This window comes from Acanthisitta chloris, unplaced genomic scaffold, assembly GCF_000695815.1.
Source record: "Acanthisitta chloris isolate BGI_N310 unplaced genomic scaffold, ASM69581v1 scaffold33590, whole genome shotgun sequence".
Classification (NCBI taxonomy): Eukaryota; Metazoa; Chordata; class Aves; order Passeriformes; family Acanthisittidae; genus Acanthisitta; species Acanthisitta chloris.
In genome coordinates, this window is record NW_008650499.1 from 1 (window position 1) to 17,654 (window position 17,654).

General features: G+C 52.8%; 2 protein-coding genes across 2 annotated transcripts; both read left to right on the plus strand.

Moving 5' to 3' along the window:
- Nucleotides 1-7,033: 7,033 nt before the first annotated feature.
- On the plus strand, nucleotides 7,034-8,206 carry LOC103797050 (alpha-1-acid glycoprotein-like; the record flags this gene model as incomplete). Its single annotated transcript, XM_009069249.1, has 4 exons — nucleotides 7,034-7,176; nucleotides 7,385-7,452; nucleotides 7,786-7,890; nucleotides 8,100-8,206. Coding segments are annotated over 4 exons (423 nt in total), but the record flags the coding sequence as incomplete, so codon positions are not given.
- Nucleotides 8,207-9,813: 1,607 nt separating this feature from the next.
- Nucleotides 9,814-14,400, plus strand: LOC103797062 (alpha-1-acid glycoprotein-like). Its single transcript, XM_009069260.1, has 6 exons — nucleotides 9,814-9,924; nucleotides 10,441-10,577; nucleotides 10,937-11,010; nucleotides 11,845-11,955; nucleotides 12,712-12,815; nucleotides 14,287-14,400. The coding sequence occupies exons 1-6, from the start codon at nucleotides 9,814-9,816 to the stop codon at nucleotides 14,398-14,400; spliced, it is 651 nt and encodes a 216-aa protein (XP_009067508.1).
- Nucleotides 14,401-17,654: the final 3,254 nt, after the last annotated feature.

The following is a 17,654-nucleotide window of genomic DNA, read 5'->3' on the forward strand; positions in this document are numbered from 1 at the left end:
TTCCTGCCCCTCCACCCCGGCACCATCCCCATCCCCCGGGCACGGTCCTTGTCCTGGGGATCAGCCCAATCTCCCCTCGTCGGACATCGATGCTGCCCCAAGATGAGTCACATCTACCCTCTGGATCCTTGCCCCCGGGATCAGCCTCAGCCCAGCCCCTAGAGCATCGCCCCCACCCCGGGACCAGCCTTGTCCCTCGGGCATCACCATTACCGGAGGTCTCAGCCTCATCCTGTCCCTCCTCCCTGGGGAACAATCTCTATCTCCGGGATCAGCCCCATCTTCCCCGCAGGTGGGCACAGTCCGTATCCCTGGGATCAGCCTGATCCTGCCTCCCCAGGCATTGCCCCTGCCCTGGGACCAGCCTTGTCCCTTGGGCATCACTGTTCCCAAAGGACTTAGCATCCTGTCCCTCCTCTTTGGACACAGCATCTGTCCCTGGGATCAGTCCCATCTACCCTCCCTGGGCATGGTCCTTGATCCCAGGCTCAGCCTCATGCTGCCCCCGCCACGGAGCTTAGACCATGGGACAGGAAAACACCCTGAGCTACGGAAAAACTCCGACAGTTTCTCAACTACCACAATTAACAGCTATGGCTGTATTACTGCTTTTAATCATCACAAGGAGTTCGTGACAGCTCTGAGGAGCCCAGACATATATTGAGGCTGTTTTTAATATGGTCACAAGTGAATAATGCAATGCATTTGCACATGGGGCAGAGAGCCAAGGAAGGTTGGGCCCCTGGCTCTGTGGAGGACATTTGGAGCTTGCTTACACAGTGGGTGAAAACAGTGAACAAAATAATAAACAAGGAGATATCACCACGGAGAGGAGGCTGGAGGACAGGGCTCCCAGCCCAGCTGGGTTGCAGGCTATAGGTCATGCTCCAGCTCCTCTCACCCTACTTCACTTCTCAGGGTTTTTTTGAAGCAAGGCATTTTCCTGCTGCTCACAGCTGACCCACATGCAGCACACATTGCACCAGCTCTGGGCCTTCTGCAGAGCTTCCTGCCCATCACTTGTGGTATTGGGGTGCAGAGGTGATTGGGGGGGTAAGCCTGTGCCGAGGGCTTGTGGTCCAGGAGCCCTCAGCCCTGACGTGGCACTCCATTGTGAAGGCTCTGCTGCTGGAGGTCCCACAGGGGACGAGTTCCAGTGCTGCCCCCAAAGCAGTGACACAGCAGAGTCTGGGGAAGAAAATGGCTAACTAGGGGCACAGTGAGTGACTCTTGCCCTGGCAGTGCCCATCACTGCAGTGCAGAGCTTCTTCACAGGACCTCTGTTTGCAGAGTGTTTTACCTTCTCACTTCAACTCACTAAGCATCTAACCCTGGAATACTTGTGTCAATCAACACCAAGACATTAATATATTAATTTAGGTGAAAAAGTGGTTCCCCTTTGCTGCTGCCGCAGCATATCACAGTCCAGTCCCCGAGGCTCAGCACAGCATCTTTTCCACCACCTTCCTGCCTTCACAGATTGATTCTTCTCAGTTTCCACGGGGAAATCCCTGCCTATTCTTGACTTCTTGCCACACACCTCACTTTCTGAGGCTCACATCTGCCACCCCCTCCAGTGCAACCACACCAGGGATTGCCACAGAAGCAGAGAGATCTTCTCTGGATTACACTTAATCCCTTTCTTAATAGCTGCTAAGCCTCCTGCTTCACTCTTAGATGGACAAGTAGTGAGGTCTCCAAAGACTGAAAAGGAACAAAAAAAATCTCTTTTCTGGATGACAGTGAGCAGAGAAGGGGTTGGGAAAGCCCTGTGGGGGTAGGGATGGTCCATTGCTCATCATCCTTATTTCACTTTAGGAGACTTTGGAGCAAGTCCCATTCTGGCAGGTGGTTCTCAGTGTGGTGGGACACTCTTGGGATTTGAGCAGAGGTGTGAGTGTCCTCCATACCTTGGTCTTACACAGACTTGGCCACCGTGTTCCCAGGCTGTTCATAGGTGGCACGAAGAGGGGGGGTTGGCATCCCTTCCCTCCCCAAGGTGGCTACTCCTTCTCTTCACAGAGTCACATTTGCTGAGGGGCTGGGAGGGGTAAACTGAAGTCCTAGGGAGCCTGTGCTGAGCTCTGGCTGATTGCTGGTGCCTCAGGTGACTCAACCTCCAGCACAAACAGGAAGGCACTAAAAGCTGGGACATGCTGTGCTGGAAATGCCCCCATTCCCAGAGGAATGAAAGCCAGGCAAACTCATGTTTAGCCAGACAAGTACCCCCATGATGGTGTGCTCAGGTGGGGAGCCCCCTGACATGGCTGGCTGAGCTCAGCCTGGCCAGGGTCAGGCACTGCCGGCCGTGGCCCCAGCAAGGGCATCTCTCTTCTGCCATCTCTCCTTTCCCATGGAGTCCCATTGAGGCACCATCAGCTGGAGAGCAGGGCACAGGGGGTTGCAGCAGGGCACAGAGGGTGACAGCACCTCTGCCTATGCTGAGTGGCAGCCCCAGCCACTCACAGAGAACTCAGCCACATCCCTGGAAGGAGCAGGTGTCTGTGCTGAGGCTCTGGCACAGAGCACATCAGCTCCAGGCACGAGCAAGTTTAGTGGAAAAGAAAGCAAGAGACAGGGAGAGCTTTCTCTGCCATGGAAGATGAAGCAGGTGACTAGCCCCAGTGCCGGGAGAGGAGTGCAGTCTTGTTTATCTGAGGAAACAAGTACACATAGATTTTGGACACCAGCAAACCACAGCAGGAACAGATGTCACCTCTGCAGAACTCAGAGTGCAAAGCAAAGGATCTGTCCAAATAAGCAGGTTCAATGCACAAGCAGCTGCATGGGGAACCAGCCCAGCCCAGCCCAGCCTGGTTGTCCTGCCACGCTACCACTTCTCTTTCACCTCTGTCCTTCTCCAAAGTGCTGGTCTCCATGTATTCATCCTGCCTTGAGTGCCCCCAGGGACAGAGGCACATGGTCAATTTTTAAGGAGGGTCAGATCCCTTCAGCATGACCAGACCTGAAAACGGTATTTTCAGTAACTTGAAATAACCAGATAATCCACCAGATGCAGAGCCAGGGTTTGCTGTGGGGCAGCAATAAGTTCCTCACAATTTAATGCCAATTTTGCATGTTACAGCCTGTGTGGGGTACCATCATCATGTCAGGCCATGGGCAGCATGGGACCAGGTGTACCTGTGAGATGAGGCAGGTGCTGACTCTTCTCTCTGGTGATCAGTGACAGGACCCAAGGGAATGGCATGGAGCTGTGTCAGAGGAGAGTTAGGTTGGATATCAGGAAAAGGTTCTTCCCTTAGGGGATGTTTGGGCACTGGAACAGGTTTAGGTCGGATATCAGGTAAAGGTTCTTCCCCCAGAGGTGTTTGGGCACTGAACAGCTCCCCAGGGCAGTGGTCACAGCCCCAAGGCTGACAGAGCTCCAGGAGTGTTTGGCCAATGCTCTCAGGCACAGGGTGCATTGTAGGGTTGTCCTGTGCGGGCCCAGGAGTGGGACTCTATGATCTTAGAGGTCTTTTCCAACCTTAATCCAGTAATTCTGTGATCCTTGTGGGTCCCTTCCACTTGGGACATTCTAGGGTTCTATCATTCTTTGTGGTGTGGGACAGGAGCTCAGAGGAGGGGAGAGGATGTCCCAGGCAAAGGGGAGACCAGGTCTGACTGAGAGCCCTGACTCCCCACCATGCTGGTGTCTTTGGCTCAACCCACACCTGGGTAAACACAGAGACCTTTGTCCCAGGTAAAGCTGGATGAGGCCAAGGCACCTGAAGACTCTTGCCTGTATTTCTACATCCTCTGCAGTTGGTGTGGACATGGGCTTCAGCCCAGCAGCATGGGGAGACAGGACTTTTCCTCCTGCTGCTCCAAGGGGAGGCACAGGCACAGATTCTCCAGGAGAGACAGGTCCTGCTATCACCTATTCCAGCTGGACAGCAAAGCTGGTCCCCACCATGCAGTGGGGGAAATACTCCCTGTAGGTAAAGTGGCAGGTGAGCACAAAGAGGAGAAGGCAGGGAGTGCATTACTCACCCAGCAGTTCAAGACAGCCACTTCCAGGACAAAGGAGAGAGGTTTTTCTAATCCACCCCTTTGAACAAAAGCCTCTGAGCTGGGGCCACCTGGATGAGGGCTGAATGGGATCAAAGGAGCAGGAGAAGGGACTTGCGGGTGGCTCTGAAATGGTGCCCAGGGGTGTGGGGTTTGCTGGTGGTAAGGCTCAGGGCTGCTCAATGGCTTTGTTCAACGTGATGAGCACATCTGGGAGCCACGGGTGGGCGTCATTGCAGCTCCATATGTGGTTGGGAAATAACAGGAAGAACAGAATGAGCCTGGAGACACTGCAGTGGGCTGGGGTCCAAAGGGAGGGATTAAGGACAGGGTTCTCTGCTCCCATCTGTGAGCTCCTCGGTCAACAGCAAGTGCAGGAGCTTTCAATAACCTTGGGATTGGGATGAGCCACCAGCATGGGCCAGCCATGAGCAATGCACAAGCAATCCCACAACATACTCCAGAGCTGCTACAGCATTGCACTGATCTCAGCCCTGGCAGAAGCCCCAGAGGGCCCTGCCCTGTACCTGAGGGAACACTGGAGGGCAGTGGAGGGGCTCTCTCTGCCTGGGCAAGAGCCAGTAGGCAGAGAGAGGGGGTGGCTGGAGAACAGCTCAGTCCCTGTGGCAGCCAGCAGCACATCTGGGACGGTGTAAGTCTGCAAAGGTGTCCCCAGCAGGAGACTGGCCCCTGACTGTGTCTGCCCCTTGGTCTTGGCTTGGGCTGAGGCTGCTCAGAGGGGACTTGGCTGAGACAGCAGGTGTATTTTTTGGAGAGTGAAGGCCACTCTGCATGCCCAGAGCTGCCTCTTCCTCAGGGATGTCTGGCAGGCTGAGTCCTGCACCAACCAAAGGACTTGGATGCCTGTGCTTCCCCAATGGCTGGGGCTGACTCTCTCTCCAGCACCTTGTTGTCTTGCACGGAGGAGTTCTAAAATTGTGCAGGGTACCAGGAAACTTCCCAGCAGCCTATCAAGCTGGGGAGCGCATCCCTTAGTCCAGCAGAGATGTGTCAACCCGGAGACAGAAATATGCTCAGGATGAGCCCATCCACATCTGCACCTGCACAGCTTCACCTGCACATTTTCACCTGCACATCAGGAGCCAGACAAGGCTGGAAGGGAAGCAAGCACCTGCTAGGAATTGCTGGGGGATGCCCACACCAATCCCAGCGCTGATTAAGCCCACAGCACACACATGTGAAGTGTTTTGGGGTGTTTTGGGCAACGAGGCTGCAAATCCAACGAGTGTTTCCATTAGTAGTGGAGAAAAATAAGGGGGTGCAATAACTCCTCTCAGTCAGGAGCTCCCTCCTGACCTAGGGCAGCTCTTGCTGAGCATCTGCACCCTGTGCGTGGGAGCCCACTAATGTATTCCAGCCGTGGCTCAAGGCCCAGAGCTTGTCCTCTCAAAGGCACTAAAGGGCTGGAAGGACCTCAGTGTAATTCCCCTCCTGGCAAGGATCCCTGCCTGGAAGGAAGATCAAACCCAAGTACAAGGCTCCATTCTTGCCTCGCTTTATAAACCCTTTTCTGTCACCTGTTTCCCAGGGCAGCGTCTCTGTGATGCCAGCCCAGGGGAGCTCCATGGGCAGGGATCTGCTCCCTGTTGTCCTGGCACTGAACCAGAAGGGTTCAGAAACCCCACCAGTTTCTCCTGGCTGTCTTGCCAGGAGCCCTCTCCTGCTGCGGCTGAGGGCAGGGAGGTGTCAGAGCACTGGGCAGCCCCTCGGGCTGACAGGCACCCTGTGCTGCCAGCGCTGCTCCTGCAGCCGTGGCACAGTGCCTGATGAGCCCTTTTCCCAGGCTCATGACAGGAGCCTGTGGATGCTGGCACGGGACACCAGACCCGCTGGCAGAGCATCTGTCCCCTACACTGGGGTCCCAGGGCAGAGGTGTCTTCTTGATACGGTCACATCCCATCAGGTCTGGGCAACCCCTGTGCATTCAGCTGTCCCTAAACCTGTGGGACAAGGGTGAGTGGGCAGGAGCAAAGCACATGACATGAAGGAGGGAGAACCACACACAGACCCTCATGGGTAGCCTTGGTGTGGGGTTGGTGCCTTGCAGGGACCTACAAGAGAGCCAGAGAGGGGCTCTTTATCAGAAACTGCAGTGATAGGACAAAGTGTAATGGGTTCAAACTGTAGGAGAGGAAGTTTCGGTTAGATATTAGGAAGAGGGTTTCCCTGTGAGGGTGGTGAGACACTGTCCCAGGTTGCCCAGGGAGGCTGTGACTGCCCCGATCCTGGCAGTGTTCACAGCCAGGTTGGCTAAAGCCTTGAGCAACCTGCTCTGGTGGGAGGCGTCCCTGCCCAGGGCAGGGGATTGGGGTTGGATGATCTGTAAGTTCCATTCCAACACCTAAAATTCTATGATTCTATGATTCCTATCCTCAGTGTGAGAGAGGGGATAGTGATGGGGTGAGGATAGAGCTAGTAGGACAGATGGGAAAATTACCTTCTGCTTGGAATGTAGCAGGGAACTGTTTGTCACCTTTCTTAAACTGGCCAACACTACCTAGGGTCTCCAAACCCAAGTAAGAAACCACATTCTGAACAATCTCAGGGCATCCTCATGAGCACCAGCCCATGGCCATGGTATGCAACCAGGCCATGTAGAGGCTGAGCCCTTGCCTGGCTCTTGGGGTGGAAGCACCATCCCAGTGCCTTGCCATTCTATTTTAAGTCCTTCAAGTGATGGTGACTCAGGTCATGAGTCTCCATCTGCAAACCCTTCACTGCATAAACAACACTTAGTCCCTTGGGGTTGTTTAATGGGAGGAAAGCAATGTGAGCCAGGAGGGACAGCACTGTGGAGAGAACTGGCCATCCCAGAGCTGGAGCACTGCCTTAGCAGGGAGGGGACAAACCCAGAGCCCCTTGCTCAGCCTGGATCCTGCCCAGGGCAGTCAGCTCCTGAGGGTGCTCCTGGTGATGGGATGGCAGGGCACAGTCTCTGCTTTCACTCACGGTGACCCTGGCATGGCTTTCCCAACCCTCCCCACTCCCCTCCCCTCTGCAGCTCCTGGGACAGTGGTTCTACATCGCTGGCGCCACCAGGTACCCCCCTCACCTGGAAGAGATGAAAGCAGTGAAATATGAGGCTTTTTCCTTCTTTCCTGTCAACCATGAGGACGAGCTCAATGTCACTGGATTCATGAGACTGTAAGGACTGGGATTCACCCCCTCACTCAGCTACTCCCATCCCCATGGGCATTTCCATCCTCTGGGCAGAGACATCCCCACAAATCTGGGGCTGGAGAGCAGATGTGCTACATTTAAGCTCTGCACTCCTGCTCTAGTTCTGAATCCCTCGGATTTGGTTGTGGCAGTCTTGGGGGTGTTTGCTCCATCTGCCCTCTCATCCCTACAGGAATGAGACGTGTCTGGAAAGGAACAGCAAGGTCCATGTCTTCCTGCAGAACTCCACCCTGATGCATGGTAAAGCTCCAGATGTGGCACTGGGATGGGATGGGGGTCACACCCTCCTACTTCTGCCCCCCAGTATTTGGCACTTTGAGTCCTTTTACACCTAAAATCATGTCTGGGAGTGAGGAGGAAAATTGTTCGACCCCACACAACAGGTATGCAGTGCTGTGGGACCAGACTAGTCCCTACTGGGATGAGTTTCCCAGGGAAAGGAGATGAGCAGCTCCTGTCCCAGCTCAGGGTGATGCTCACCCATGGGGACCCCACTCTCTCCCTGCCTTCCAGTGGATGAAAACCAGGTGCGATGCTCACCCGTGGGGACCCCACTCTCTCTCTGCCTTCCAGTGGATGAAAACCAGGTGGTTTCCGTGGCCAAAATGATCCAAAGTGACAAGGACCTGCTGATCCTGAACCACACCAACATCGACTTCCCAAGTCTGAGCCTCTCAGGTGAGTGGATGCCACCCAGATCCATGGGGCACAGCCATGCTCATGGACAAACCAAGGGGCAGGAACATCCCTAGGCCTTGCAGGCAAGGCAAAAATCCCCTTTTTCCCCAATATGGAGAGGGAAAAATGGGGTGCCTGCACTGTGGGGACCACCTAGGAGCAAAGCATCCCTAAAACTGTCCTTTTTTCCTTCTTCATTTCTCTGACAGCACGGACACCCAATGTGAGCAAGGAGCACCTGGAGGAGTTCAAAGCTCACCTGCACTGCCTGGGCTTCACTGAGGAGGAGGTGCTCTACACTTCCACAGAGGTATGAACCCCTGCCCAGGGTGGATGAGCCCCAGGGCACCTTCTGCCACCAGCTGGGATGGGGATCCAGGGTGGGTGTAAGTTTGGTTCCCCACTGCTGCTTCCCCTCTGTGCATCCCTTCTCCTCCTGGAGCATCCAGCCTGGCCTTTCCTGGCAGTCTGGGGGTGAAGGACCACCAGCAGCCACTCTCCCATCTCCCATAGGATGCCTGTCCCCAGCCCGAGGAGAAAACGGCTGAAGGTGATGCAGATCCAGAGCTGCAATAACCCCATGGACGAAATGAGCTGCTCCATCCTCATACTCCTCCAGTCCCCCCGGGTTCACCACACCCTCAGGACTTTCTATCCAGATTTTATTTTTTCCTCACAGATTAAACACTCAGTTTTCCCCTGTTCTCACCCGGACCTGAAATAAAACCTCATGTTACAATCTCCAGTTGCTCTTGCTCCATCCTCTCTGAGACCACATACAGGATCCCATCCTGCCTGCCCTGCCCATGGTGCCACATCTCCAAACCTGCCAAGAGATGTGAAAAGCCCCAGACAAAACCCAGCCAGGCCAAGTGTGGCAGCAGGCACGGAGATGCTCATCTCTCCTGCCAGATCTATGGTGGCAGGGAACCCTTCCAGCCTCTGAACATTGGGACATGAGCACTCACTCATCAGCCTTGACCCCATGGGGAGACACACAAACCTGCCAACCCCCTCAGGTCTCCTCCACCACAATTCTTCTTGCACCTGAACATCCCACCTTCAATTTTCAAGCCAAATTCCACGAGGTTCCATCTTCACTGGGGTCTCGTGCAGGGGTCACAGTGGGTTGGGGTGACAAGGGGTGACATTGCACATTTCCTGAGTGTCTCTGAGCAGGGGAAAGGGGAGAGGATGAGGAAAACCAGGTTTCCTCACTGGCTGTCCAGGGTCAGACCAAGGGATTTGGGGAGGCTCAGCTATGGGAGAGGGAAAGGTACACAGAAATAACATCAGAGATGCAGGTCCTGCCCTGCCTGGTGGGTCAGGATGGCATGGGATTCATGCCATGGGATCTCCCCCATTCAGTGGAATGGGGGGATCAGGGAGCTGCCACAGGGCATGTGTCCAGCAGGATGAGGGTGACCTTCTAGGGCCCATCAACTCCATTTTTATGTCCAGTTTTGCTAAGAACACCTTCCCCTCTCTTTGAAGCCTCCCTGAGCTTTGCCTGAGGTCGGGGGGCTGCAGCCCAACCAGCACTGGGGGGGAATGCACAGTACCTCATTAGCAGAGCAAGAGGCAACTACAACAGCTGCTTTTTTTTGGTGGGAGAATGGGCAAATTTAGGCCAGAATTCACTTTTAAATGTGGCAACTGCAGTTCCCCCATCACCAGGAGGCCACATTTATCAATGTTCACCGGCAGTGGCCACAGCCAAGGTCAGGACAAGCGCCAAGTTCAATGCCAGGCACATGACTCTTCCCTGGGCAACAGCCCTAAAAGGTATCTGTTGCATCACGAGTGTGGAGCTAGCAGGTCTGGGCACATCCTGTCCCCTCCCAGCAGGGCTGCAAGAGCCAAGAGCCACGCAAGCACAACCGTCTGCCCAGGGCTGCGCTCGCTCTGCGCGTTCGGGTGGACATGGCCATGGCCAGAGTTGGTATCATCCTCAGCCTCAGCCTCGTGGCACTGCTGCCTGCAGATGCCTCCCCCTGTGGACCTCTGCGCCCTGATGGCACCACAGCCTCAAAGGTAGGAGAGACACGAGCCCTAGGGCGGGTTGCCCAACTTCTGCAGTGAGTTTGTGGGTGTCCTGCTACACCTCACTGTCCCCTGGGAAAGGGGAACACTCCTTGCTCCCCCAGCACTTCTATTGAGGTGCCCTCAGCAAAACACCTGCAATGGGCAGTGTTTGCTTTCCAAAAAAACATCATTTGAGGTGTTCTCATGGTGCCCCAGCAAGTGCCAACAGAGACACTGAAATGAGGTTGGCTGGGTGGGTTTTATTGCCAGTTCCCTGTGACAGCACTGAGCTGCCCTGACCCTGCTGCACCACCCAGAGCACCCACAGCATCTTTCCCAATCCTCACTCAGCTATGTCGTTTCCCCCTAGTGCATTTGCAAAGGTTTCATCTTGCTGCTGCCTTATGATGCAAGAGGGAGAACTAGCAGACACCAATTTTGTCACTGGAAGGGTGGAAATCTCCTTCCCAAAGATTCCCCTGCAAACCCAGCAGCTCTCAGCACTCTGCCCCTGTCTCCACACAGATGCTGGGGACGTGGCTGTACGTGGCTGGGGCTGCCCAGTTCCCCCAGCACCGCCTGGAGATGCTGCTCATTGACCATGCCTACCTGAACGTGGACCCACTGGAGCAGCAGCTGCTCATCACCCACCGCGTGGCAGCGTAAGATGTGGACCCCAAGGCTCTGCCCACCCCATGCCCTTCCACCTGCTGCAGCCCCCACAGCCTTTCAGCACAAGACACGAGCACAGTTCCAGACTGACTGCTCCACAAAGAGTCTCTCCTGAGTGCTCTGCGCATCCTCTCCCATCTCCTCTGCTCCTCACCCCCTTTATTTACTTCTTGATGTCAACAGCTCCCAGGGAAAATGCCTGAATTTTAACAGTGAGAGCAATTAACCCTGTGGAGGAGTTGGCAGGTGGGTGGTGTGGGGCTGAGACCAGGGCTAGGGCTTTGCTGGTCCTTTCTAGCCCATACATCCCCCACTGCATCACCCCCTTCCCCTCTCCCTCTCTTTCCAGGGGGAACCAATGTCACTTCAACAACCTCACCCACTTGGAAATTGAGCCTGGTAACATGGCACTGGTGAAGGATGGTGAGTACAGCAATGGGGTTATCACCCAGCCCATGTTTTGCAGGGACTGAGACATGCAAAGAGCCCATAACCATGTTCTACATCACCTGATGCATTTTATTTCCATGTTGCTTTGCCTGTTCGAAGCCTTGCAGGGCTCTGACCCCAGGTCAGCCCTGCTCCCGGGGCACCCCAGGGGTTTCAGCCCTGACATCCAGCCACACTAAACCCCAGAGGGCAATGCTCTGCTGGGAGCAAGGAACAAACCTGTTCCCTACCCTGCAGGAAAAAAAAGGTTTTGTTTGTGAAGTTATTTCACAACCCCTCGGGGAGTGAAGGGAACACTCCTGGCAGGTTTCAATGAAATAATGAAGCCTCTTGTTCTGAATTGTTTCCTCCTCGTTGAGGAAATGGGGTGAACCATGCAGGGTGGGAATTGAAATCCCCTGGGGTACAGTTTGCACTGACCCAGCCATATCAGCATTGCTGGGAGCAGGGAGCAGTTTCTCCCTGGTTTTGCAGCCCCCCAAGCTACAAGGTCAGGCACTCAGGTCTGGGAAGATTCCTCATACCCTGAGCCCCAGCACACCAAATCCAGCACATTGCAAGGGTAGGGCAGGAGCTGAGTGACTTTGGCTCCCTCACACCTTGGCCCCACATTTAAGAAATAGAATTCAAATAAACCAAGGGCTAAAGAAGTTGCCCCATGTCAGGGCATCTGTCCTCGCCCACTGCTGAGAGCTGGTCCCAGGAGCTAATGGCATTGCCCACACCTGGGCTGGGGTTAATTGCTGCAGCAGCAGTGAAAATCTGAGCACAGTGGCAATTCCTAACTCTGATGCTGTTCTCTCCAAGCCAAGACCCAGAAAATTCAGGGGATGCTGATGAACCTCAGCTCTGAAGATCTTTTGCTCGTCCAGTACCAAATGGAGAGGGAAAGGACATACTTGGGACAATATCTGTACGGTAGGCAAACTCCATCCTAAAGGAACTTGAAGCTATCACAGGACACCAAAACACACGCACAAAATTATCAGCTAAAGCCACACAAGCAACTTGATTTCACCAACAGCCAGTAACTTTCCTGAGAATGCTGTTCCAGGGGTCACAGGAGCATTTACAAACCCCATTGAACTCCACATCACTTGGCAGAACAGAAAGAGCAAGTTAAAGACCAAACCCACTTACTCCATAAATATTCAAAGAACAGGAAGCAAATACAATTCAGCATCAGGATAATTGTAAAATCTCAGTATTTTCAAAGCCAACCATGACATTTCAGTGCTTACTTCCCAGGACAGAGCACTTGGCTTTGCAGTGTCAGCACAGGCAACACTGATTAGATCTACCCACACCATAAAGCAGTTTAGACCCTGGTAAGGCTTCTCATCACCCTGCCAGGCTGCAAAGAGTTGATTAAGAGTTTGAAGACATATGAAGAAAACTGCCTCATACTCAGCCTTGGAGCCTCCCAACACTCCTGGGGTATCAAACTATACTGTGACCCCTTAAAGCAGACAGGACTGGAGCTGTCTGGGGAGAGGATTAAAAGAAGTGATGCCTGAGGTTGTTTTTGTTCAGGTGTGTTCACCATGGGGGTGAGAGCCCCACACACAGACCACATCCACAGCAAGCACTGGTGGGGAAGGGAGGCACCAAGGGCATGGCACAAAGGGCCATTCCTCGTCCATAATTAACACCTGGCAAATATTTCTTTTCCAGCCAGGAACCTGAGCATCAGCCCAGCTGACAAGGAGGAATTCGAGCACCACGTGGAGTGCCTGGGGCTGAGGAAGGAGCAGATAGTGTATGCTCCTTGGAGAACGGTAAGTGGGTGAGGGTCAGGAGAGCCACTGCAGCCCCCACTCCAGCCAGGGGTGCAAGACCTCAAGCTGCAGCTCCAGCTGCCAAACTGGGGGCTTGGAGAGACATTTTCAATGTGGTGGAAGCTATTTAGGGGCTAAATAAATGCAGGCTGCCTTCAATGGAGGTTTAAAACGACACCCCCTTGCAGGTAGGTGACTCCCCAAAGCAAACACTTGTACCAGAGCATCTCCAGGGAGAAACCTGGGAACTGCCTGCCTCCCACTGCCAGGGGACAGGATTTTTGCCCTGAAATTCCTGATTTTGCCTTGAAACTCCTCATTTTGCCATACCCACCCCTGCCCAGCAGAGACCAGCTGCTCCAGGAGCTGCAGCAAGGGGCAAGAGAGACTGCTGTCCTTGGGACTTTTTTCCTCTAGATTTTCCATCAAAAAATTAACCAGACTCAGCCCTTGCCATCTGATTTGGGACATTTAGCCAGTTGGACAGGGGCTCCCTTTTGCAAAGTGAAGGTGAAAAATAGCTTACTGTTTCCTGTTCCATCCTGGCCATCTGCTCATCTATCTCAGGGGACTCAGGGGTGCCCAAAACCCCAACCAACAGCCAGGCTGGAGCCAACATTGCCCTCAACATCCTTCCAGCCTCGAGGGGCTTCTTTTAGAACTGTTCTCCACAGGTTCAGGGGAACTGGGGACAAGACACAGGCAGAGGGTGAAACCCTCATGGTGGATCTGGAGCTGGGGCCAGTTAAGACCAATGAGCAGCACCTGGGAGGCATAGCCCAGCTCCTCCAAACTAACCACAGGCAGCTGTGACCAAAGGGATGGCAGAGGTGTCTGGGTCACATTTCAATTTAGACAAGGTGAATGAAGGTTAGAGAAAGGCAAAGGGAGTGGAAGAAGCCAGAACTGTCTGTCCTTACAAACTTTGATTCAAATGCTGTTGGCAGAGAAGGGTTTTGTGCCCAGCCAAGGCAGGACACTGCCTTTTACTCTGAGGAGTAAAAAAACCAATTAAACAAACACAGGAGGTTTCGGGGACCTTTGTTATTGGGCTGAAAGGGATGGATGTGCCCAGAGCACCAGAGCAGACTCACATACCCCTCCATCAGCCCGAGGCACTAGCAGAACTTAACCCATGCTGAGTGCCTGGGCAGCACAGGCTTTTAACTTATTTTCCCAGAAATTTTACTCCCTCTTTCTTTCAGCACACACTTACTGAGCCCCCAGCATAGCACAGCTTTGCTTCAGAAATTTGGTTTCCTCTTTCCATCACAGGCTTGGAAAGTGGCACCAGCAGTAACCCCTGGGCAAGCAGTGTCTGGGGCATTGCAGGGAAGCCTGGAGCTTCCTTCAGCCCCCTTGGACTTATCATCAGCTACAAAGGGAAAGCAAAATAACTTCTTTCTTCAGTAAATTCTCTCTTGCAGGTGCCTTGGTAGATTCATTTATCCTGTTCTTGTTGTTTTGACAGGACCTGTGCCAAATGAAAGATGAAAAAGGCAGCAGCCCCCGCACGGAGCCCACGGCTGCAGTCACAGCATCACCTCCTCCAGGCTCCCCCCAGCCTGGGAGCTCGGGGAACTGACCCAGTGTTGGGCAATAAATCTTTCTTTGAATTCCATGCGGTTTATTGCTGAGTTGTTGAGAGGCAGAGGGTTGTGAAGAGCTCAGAAATAAAGCTTGCAAAAATAAACCGAACACCCAATTCACCTTGTGTGTCATTCAACTAGGAGTCAAGCTAGAGCTTCACACCAAGCTTGGAAGAGACTGCCAAATGCAGCAGTAAGAGAGGCCAACCAGGAGAGGGCAATCCTTAACTGTTTTAAATGTGAGTCCCAGGCGTGTGAGGAGTTATCCTAACTGTACAGCCTGGAGAAGAGGGTGCTTAGCTAGAAGCAACCACCCAATTCTCTTGACAGCAGCTTGACTGCCACGTAGCCCAGCTGGGGCAGATGTTCCTGCCCAAACTCTTTGGTCTGAATGAGCTCTCCCTGATAATGGTCATCCACAGTGAGGTTTGCACACAGTGTGACTGACAAATTATCCTCCTACCAGATGGAAGGGTGCTAACCCAACCCAGGCTGGATTTTTTACTTTCCCAGAGAAAAAGGTCATGTTTTCTCAGTAAGCTCAGGTGAGAAGGTCCAAGGGCCAAGGCTGACGTTGCTCCCTGTGCCTCTGGTGCACTCCTGCACTCGTCAGGCACCTCACACATCCCTTCTCCCACCCCCAAAGGGAGGACAGCACTGTCACTGCCTCTGTCAGAGTGGGGGAGTTTAACAAGAGGCTGCTGTTGCTGCGTGTCTGGAGAGTAATTCAGGCTCAGCTCTAACCTAGTAATTAAGCACTGAAAATATCTCTCTTCCTTAAAAAGGAAGAAAATGAGACAAGCCAGAGGGGAGGCAGCAGCAGCAACGAGCTCCACTCCTCCCTCTGCAGCTCCAGGGTGCCCTGTCCCTGCACAGCCTTTACTGGGCAGCGTTTCAGTGTTGAGTCTTTGGACCAATTCCTGGAGCAAAAATGAACAAAATCACAGAATCTTTCAGGTTGGAAAGGACCTCCAAGACCATGGAGTCCAACCTGTGACCAATCATCACCTTGTCAACTAGACCAGAGCACTAAAGTGCCACATCCAGTTCTTTCTTGAATGCCCCCAGGGACAGTGACTCCACCACCTTCCTGGGCAGCACATTCCAATGCCTGGCAACCCTTTCAGTGCTGAAATTCTTCCTGATGTCCACCTCCCCTGGCACAGCTTGTGGCCATATCCTCTTGTCCTGGCACTTACTGCCTGGGAGAAGAGATTGACCTCCACCTTACTAGAACCTCCTTTCAGGTAGCTGTAGAGAGCAATAAGGTTTCCCTTGAGCTTCCTCTTCTCCAGGCTCAGAACGAAGTCCAGTCAAATGCCTCCTGGTCTCAGGGCACAGGTACCTGGTCAGCCCTTGTTTCAGACACCTGCAGCAGCTTGTGAGGTGACACACAACCCCCAGCTGAAGGAGTGAGTGAAGGGTAGGAGAGGGCAGCAGTGCTGAGGGGATGTTGGCAGCAGCCATGAGCACTGCAGTCCAAGAGTGCGTCAATAAGCATCTCAGCTGACACCACTGAGAGCTCACCACTGAGCTCAGATTACAAGGACCCAGACTTTATGAGTAGATTCACAGCTGAATAAAAGCCTTGAATTACAGTCAGAGACATAAGGAACCAACAAAGCCAGTCTGGCCCTCGCAGCAAGTTTTGTTAACCAAATCAGAGGCCACTTGCACTACTGGCTGTGGCCCCCAAAATGACCTTCAAGGGTAGCTTGTGGTTGGGTTGTTATTTCAGAGGAGAATTGTACAAAGTCTTTATTTTGAAAACCCTAAGCTCCAGGTTATTTCAAGGGCATAATTGGACTGCAGAGCTTCCAGTTTTTCTGGGAAATTCACTTCCCTGAACAGTGTTATGGATACTGCAGAGATGAGCAAAGTCCAGCAACACTCAGAGACAGGTAAACAGTGTCTGAACATCCCTGACTCATCACCACCACCATTAGCCTTGCTGGCTTTGCACTTCAGAATTCTGTTCTCCCAAGTCCTCAGAGGGAGAATCCTTCCCAGTCTCAGGATCCTTGGTGAGGATCATCCCAGGAAGAGTCTGGCCATGAACAGCACCAATAAACCGTAGAGAAAGAGATGCAAACACACAGTATCTCTTTAACAGACCTTTATTAGCAGACTGTTCCCTACATGAAGAATCCGAGTTAGATTTGCATTATAACAATTTGTGGTTACAGCTACAAAGATGGTTGTCATTTTGCATTGATTTTTGCATTCTGATATTCATATTCTCATTAGGCCACACTGGTAGGAAGGAGCCACTGCAGAATTTATGACAGGTCTCAAGATGAGGGGGGTGGAAAAAAATCATGTCACTAATCCAGATTGGGTAGATTTCCACATGGTTACTACTGACAGAACTGAGAGTCAAGGCAGAGCCTCACCTGGAGACTCTCCATGAACCACCCAAATCTGTCAGCAAAAAGCAGCTGTTGAGTGCTAGCAAATCCTTTTCCAGTGCCTCACACACACCTCCACAGTGCTCACCTGCATGTGAAGAGCACTGGCACAGCAGCAGGGTCTGCTGATTCAGCCTCGAAGCACAACAGCAGCAGCTTATGTCCAAGTGCAAGTTTCCTTCCATCTCTCTGGAAACATATACTGTCTTTAGTCCCTGAGATTTCTCTCCTCCCCCCCTTACCTAGAAATGCCCCAAGGTCGCTCTTAGTTAGCTGTTGTGACACCAAACATACACACACCTTCTACTTCCGAACTCAGCCATCCACCAAAAGCCTTTCAGCCATGCACAGAGGCAATTCCAAACTAAGGCAAGCCTCAGAGTGCACCCTCTCCCCTAGGTACTGCTTCCTCACCTGCTCCCTTCTCTCCTATGGCTTCTTGCTACACAATTTCTCTGGGCTGAGGTCCTCCAGCAACAACCCCAGACGTGGGAAAGGCAGCTCAAGCCCCAGAAGGGAGGTCCACCAGTGATTTTAGTGTCCCTCCCCACGACTCAGCTGTGTGATGGTAACAGAACTAAATAGAGAACTTTTTTCAAACAGGAGAAATACAAGCACAGTAACAATATTTAAACAAATCTATAAAAATAGTCTGACATAACTCTGTTCAAATAAATACAAAATAAATATGCTTTAAGCAGTAAAACAGTGGAATGCAACACTGGTCCATTTTGCCCAAAATGAAGAGTTGGATGAGGATCTCCCAGGCCTCAAAAGCCAGATCCCATGAACTAAAGCAGCCCACAATGCAATCAGAGAAATTTTAAAGCCATCTCTTTCCC